Source organism: Aulostomus chinensis, chromosome 6, assembly GCF_037954235.1.
Source record: "Aulostomus chinensis isolate RoL2024-O1b breed Wild chromosome 6, RoL_Achi_v1.0, whole genome shotgun sequence".
Taxonomy (NCBI): Eukaryota; Metazoa; Chordata; class Actinopteri; order Syngnathiformes; family Aulostomidae; genus Aulostomus; species Aulostomus chinensis.
Window position 1 is genome coordinate 31,127,766 of NC_141325.1, and position 6,040 is coordinate 31,133,805.

A 6,040-nucleotide genomic window follows, 5' to 3' on the forward strand; every position below is an offset into this window, starting at 1 on the left:
CACCAGCAATTTAAAAGCAGCACTTGTGACAACAAAAGCAATGTGTGTGTGTGTGTGTGTGTGTGTGTGTGTGTGTGTGTGTGTGTGTGTGTGTGAGGGGGGTCCTCAGGGACAAGCTAACAGGGCTAATGTGACCCGGCCTGCCGTCCGGGACGGTCCCGTCATCTGATATGAGCCATGAAGAATTACACAGAGCACAACTATCACAGCTGTAATGGTGGATGAGGCTGAGCGAGTACTCTGACACTCCGGTGTACTACGAGGTACACAACTACCAATGAAGAGAAAACAAGTGACATACAATCGTGTATCATTTATTTAACAAAATAAGACCTTTCCCTGTTGGTGTGATAGCACAGCCATCATTATAATTACCTTTATTCATTCATTTTTATTTTCTTTGTACCATTTGCATCCTTGATCCCAATTCCCTCCCCACATACGTTTGAAAAAATATTACATCTTTGCATATTTACAAATAAAAATAATGGACTGGTTGGAGATAATTCTTGTGGACATGCAAACTTCAAGAGTCTGAATAAGCAGTAAAAGATGAAGACAAATAAAAGCAGCAGAGGAGAGGAGATAAAAAGAGGGGGTCCAAGAAGAAAGCCTGGTCCTCCCTCTTCATCGCGGTGCAGGACTTTTATTTCGAGAGTGTATGATAGGCATAATGGTACTTTCCTTAAATCAATCTTTTTTTCAGATAGAATACTTAAGAAGAATTTATTTAGACAACAAAATGTCCCCCCAGAGTTGAACGCAAGCGCTTGAGTGAAAAATAAATACAGACTTTCAGATATGGGAGACAGTTTTTGGAGGAAAACAAAATTAAAATCAAGCCTGATGAGAATCATAATATTTCATCCTTTTCAGGCTCTGCCTCCAGGCGTCTTCAACGGCTGGAGTCTCTTGTGCAGCAGACAATCCATCCCAGTCCTTCGCCTTTGGAGCGCCGTCACAATCCTGAGGCTAACAGGTGGTATTCCTGGCAGGCATGATGCCCGGTACTGCTGATGACCCCTCCGAGGAATCCATCTTCAGGACGGGTGCCTGCATTCTGTGAGCGTCAACTAAATGTGCGACATCACTGGTATCCGAGGGCCGAGGCTGAGCCCAGTCTCTGACTGTAGAGAGCGTACGGGGAGTAATACGCCGAGGACGAGGGCAGCGTTGGCATGGGAAGCCCCGGAGCTCCAGGCAGGTGGGATTTGCTGTAGGGGTGGTAGCGGGCCAGGCCCAGGCCAGGGGAGCCCCGGAGTGAGAGGGAGCTGGGCAGCGTACCTGGACTGCTGGGTGGGGGCAGGTGGAGGTGACAGGAGGCTGTGGATGACACAGACGAAGGGTACGCCGACAGCAGCTTACTGTCCACCATCCCAGGCAGTGCCGTGTGGGTACGCAGGTGGACTAGCAGCTCCTCTGACGTGGCAAAACGTTTGTCACAGGGGCCCCCAACAGACACCCAGTTACAGGCATGAGGCTGCGGTTCGTTGGGGAGCATGAACCCGTAAGTGTAGAGGGGGTGGGAGAGAGAGGGGGTGGTGCTGGCGGACAAGGAGCTGGAGTGCAGTGAGTGGAGGTGGTGAGACGGGTAAACCAGAGGGAAACCAGGCTTGAGGCTGGAGGGATCATGGACACAGGTGGAGCAGTTACTCCCTCCTAGGTGGGGGGCATTGGGGTAGGTCAGACAGTACGGGTCCCGACATAAGCCCTGCATCAGGGATGGAGGAGAGGCTCCAGTGAGCGGGCTGGAACTGGGATGCTTTCCTGGAAGTCCTAACCCCAAACTAGACTTGGTAGGATCCAAACCGGGAACAAAATGAGAGGGGTAGCCTGCATAAGCCCCCACGATGGAGCCATGGTAGCCCATAGTCGCAGGGGGCAAGGGGAAGACAGAATGTCCTGGTTTAAAAGGAGAGACGGGGGCAATGTGACCCGAGGCCAGGTTAGGCTGTGAGGAGGCCTGAGGGTCGGCCTTGCTGTCAGGCCGTGGGCTGCTAGCCGAGCTCGCGTTGCTGGAGTTGGCGCTGGCCCTGACGTGGCTGGAGTTGGCCAGCTGAGCCCCGTCCATCCCTGACTTTGCTGCATCAGAGTCTTTTTTGACAGACGCGCTGCTGTTATTGTCTGAGCTGACCTGCTCCACGCTGGCAGGTTTACTGTCCATGTGTGAGGCCTGGGAGTGAGGCGGTGGCTGTGTGGACGGGGAATGGCTTTGTCGGTGGGACTGGCTTTGAACATGCAGGGGAGGGGAGCTGGAGCTGGGCGACTGGGATCGGGGAGGAAGGGACGGACACGGAGCACTGCCACCGCCTGAGCTGCCATTTGACACTCGGAAAGCTTTATCCGAAGGTCCCTTCGTCACTAGAGCCTCCTTACGACAGTCACCCGAGGACTTGGAGTACGGCTTGAAGCTGGACTTGTCCTCCAGGGACTGGTGCAGCTCTCCTGGCTTGGACGATCGGCCGGAGGACTCCTTGTCTGCTAAACCAGACGAGAGGGAGGCCAGTTTGGAGGAGGAGGGAGGGTCTGGTTTGCCGATCTGAGAGCAGGTCTGAGCCAGCAGGGCCAGAGGACTCTTCTTAGCATCCAGCTGAGAGGACAAAGGAGACCAGAATGTGGAATAAGCTGTCATGTGTAACATTCTAGTTTTTACAAAATCCGACACTTCATCTCTAGAACACTTCTTATTGTGATATTTGACCAGCAGCAGTTTTGGTTCTAACAAATCTGATGGGAGTTAGAAATGATAAAATGAGGTCAGACCAGATCAACGCAAAGTTAGAAAAGACAACCGCAGACTCACGTCGCTCCGGTTCCTCTGAACTCTTTTCTAATGTGACACACAGACGTTACAGCGCTCTCTCTCTCTCTCTCTCTCTCGCTCTCTCTCTCTCTCTCTCTCTATGTATTCGTGCCAATAACTGTACTCGCAATGCCGCAGCAGTCACATCAGCCCGCGCAACACTCCAACAACAATCTTGATTTAACTCCAGCAGATAAACGTCATTCCTCCCCTCTTGGTTACCTCGATGCTGACGGGGGCGGACTGGAGCGGCTGGAGGTACTCCGGGTGCAGCAAGTGGCCGCTGTGCGCCGTCAACATCTTCACGATCCGGATAGGAAGCCTTCTGGCCTGCCGGGAGGGATCCGATGGAGGAGAGCAGGACGTGGGTGTGGAGACGGACCGTCTCTCCGCTCCTGTCCGGGGGGAATCGCCGCTGGCGTCGCTGCGCTCCGGGGACTGGCTGCGTAAAGGCGGTTCAGGTCCACCGGGGGGATCTCTCATCTGGATCGGGTCGCGCGGAGGAACGGCGACATGTGAGGAAGGGCGCAGAGTCGAGATTCATCTACCAGCGCGGTTCATGACGACACATTCACCGGAGGAGCGACGGTAATCCACAGCGCGCGTCTTCGCGTCGGAACCAGACGGAGTCTAAACAGGAACAAATCTCCAAAATGTCATCCTTTATCAAGCTGTTCGATGTCGGACGCTTATTATTCCTAAGATCCAGTGTTGGAGGAAGAAACCCAGAGACCCGGAGCGGGGCCACAGCCTGGAGGCAGGAAGATCCGAGGACGCTCGTCCTGCGCGCGGGGTTCTGATGGCTCTGCTGCAGCGTCGCTACTCTCGACTTCCTCCACATACAAACGACTAGAGGGGAGGGCTTCGCAGCAGCGAGCCGCCGTCCAATCACATCTGCTCGCACTCATAAACATGGGCGGGATTGTCAGAAGAGGCGTGGCTTCTCAAATCTGTGTCAGTGACCTCTGAGAGCAAACTGCACACCAGACCCACTGACAACATGTCTACTTTGATGAGAAAAACGAGCTAAAGGTCAGAGATGCTTGGTTAGGTCACGTGATCTCCAACATGCATTTGTGTGTTATTAGCAGGATAGTTCCAGACATCTCCATGGGAGGGAGGAGCCACACAACCCTGAGCAAGGCTGGTCTGGATGCATCCTAGATCCTGGATCCGAGGATGCTGGTGGTGGATCTCCTGCTGGGCTGCTGTCCACGCTCAGACCTGGCATGCTAATGGTTCGTGGGTTCTAGGACGCAGGGACCAATCATCCATCTAATTGGCTGAATTCCTCACATAAAGTCACATGATTGAGTGTTTTTATGTAGTTTCCTGTGATGTTAAAAAGTCAACGGTCACCATGTTTGCAGTCACCTGCAAAAGTTGTGTTTTTTTGTGTTTTTTTTTTGTGTTTTTTTCAGAATGAGAATCAGCTTAATGGCCAATACTTTGGTTTAGCAGTACTTTCTAAGTACTTGCACATGTACTGCAAAAACAAAACAAACTAAAACAAACAAACAAACAAATATCTCAAACTACTATGTACACACACACACACACACACACACACACACACACACACACACCCACACACATATATATATGTACACACAGTATATGAATGAACCTGTGTAAAAAAACCAAACAATCGTGTGAGACGAGCACAGTGAAGTCCAAAGGGTGTATAAATCTTAATTATTCAAACAAATACATCCACACACTCAGACTTTTGCTTCAACATGAGCATCATACAGTAAAGGAGTGTATTTTTAATTTTATATCTAAATCCTCAAAGTGCCTCATCACAACAATTCACAGTTACTGATGGCCGAATGTCCTCCTCCACAACACTAGATGGCGGTATGGCAACTTACAGCTGGTTGCACCCAGACTTTTCCTCTGGCAGACATTGTCAGTGCTCCACATTTGTCCCTGCTAGTGCCACCACGGAGATACTGACCTTGATAAGTGCAGGTTTGGATACCCTAGCAGGACCTGCACACAGGACTCGCAGGCTCACTGAGGCGCCTCCATGCCTGAGGAAACCAGTCGCCCAACCACATGGTCCTGGTATGTTAGTCCCACTTTGAGAGGATCAATTTAGTACATTTTCAGCAGGCTGACGTGTGTTTCAGCTTTGGTGGTACTGACAGTATAAACTGAAGTAAACATACTGACAGACACTCACACAGCACAGGGGACGATGACAGAGGGCTGCAGTGTCTTCCTGGAGGACAGGACAGCCTCTGAAGGAGCGGCGGATCAAACCGAGGAACTTCCACTAACAACGGCCCAAGAGAGAGACACAAAACATCCAACTTTAAATGTCCAAAGTCCCTTAATTTTCCATGAAGAACCACAAACTTTGGGGATTTCCATCCTGGCTGAAAGGGCTCCTCAGCGTGCTGGCCTGGACTGCTCCACCATAATCCAAGATGTTACAACACGACTCTGTTTGAGGGCCGCTATGGATCATTGATTACTGGCAAACACGAGTCAGAGTGCACTTTTCTTCCGAGGTTTAATCGCTAAACTTGTGTAACATTCACAACACGTGCTGGCCAGCCCGTAGCATCAGTCCTCTCCTTCAATACTGCGGCCGCCGCCGCTGCTTATCAGCAGCTGAGAGGATGAAGTCACTTCAGCTTCACTCATCAGCGTCACTGTTTGACCTGTCATCCTTAGGCTCAGCTGTCACTCATCACCCACACAGCGCCACTCACGCTTCAGTGACCTGCAGGGATCTGAGAACATGAGAACGCAAAGGTGCACGCCGGCTTAAGTGCTACAATCGTCTTTAGAATCCGCCTGTTTGTTTAAAAATGTCTGCCGCTGCCCCGGGCAGAGACGCACAAACAGGTGACGCATCACAGCGGCTGTGACGCCGAGAGCTCGGAGGGGATTTCAGACATGTTTTGTACAACTCAGCCTGCTTGTTAATGTGTGAGCTTTCCGACTCACACATTCATGCACTTGTTAAAAGGGTGAGTGGGTGAGTTTCTGCAGTGTGGGTGGGGTTGCACAGGGAAGGGGGGGTGGAAAGTAGACCAAAGAGGAGGGGATTGGGAAAAGCCAGACAAAGGCAGCGAGAGAATGAAACAAGGGAGGGCTCGAACAACAGGGAGCAGCTCCTTTCATGTGTCCCCTTGATGTCGGCTGCTAACAGCTGTTTCGGCGTGTTGATGACTGATGGCTGTTTCCTGTTGTGGATGTTTTAAAGGGGACAGCTTTTCTGTT

General features: G+C 51.4%; 1 protein-coding gene across 1 annotated transcript; it reads right to left on the reverse strand.

The window, feature by feature from the left end:
• Positions 1-298: 298 nt before the first annotated feature.
• Positions 299-3,656, reverse strand: znf703 (zinc finger protein 703). Its single transcript, XM_086205520.1, has 2 exons — positions 3,026-3,656; positions 299-2,590 (listed from the first exon to the last, which is right to left on the reverse strand). The coding sequence occupies exons 1-2, from the start codon at positions 3,284-3,286 to the stop codon at positions 1,088-1,090; spliced, it is 1,764 nt and encodes a 587-aa protein (XP_086061646.1). The 5' UTR covers positions 3,287-3,656; the 3' UTR covers positions 299-1,087.
• Between the last annotated feature and the right edge of the window lie 2,384 nt (positions 3,657-6,040).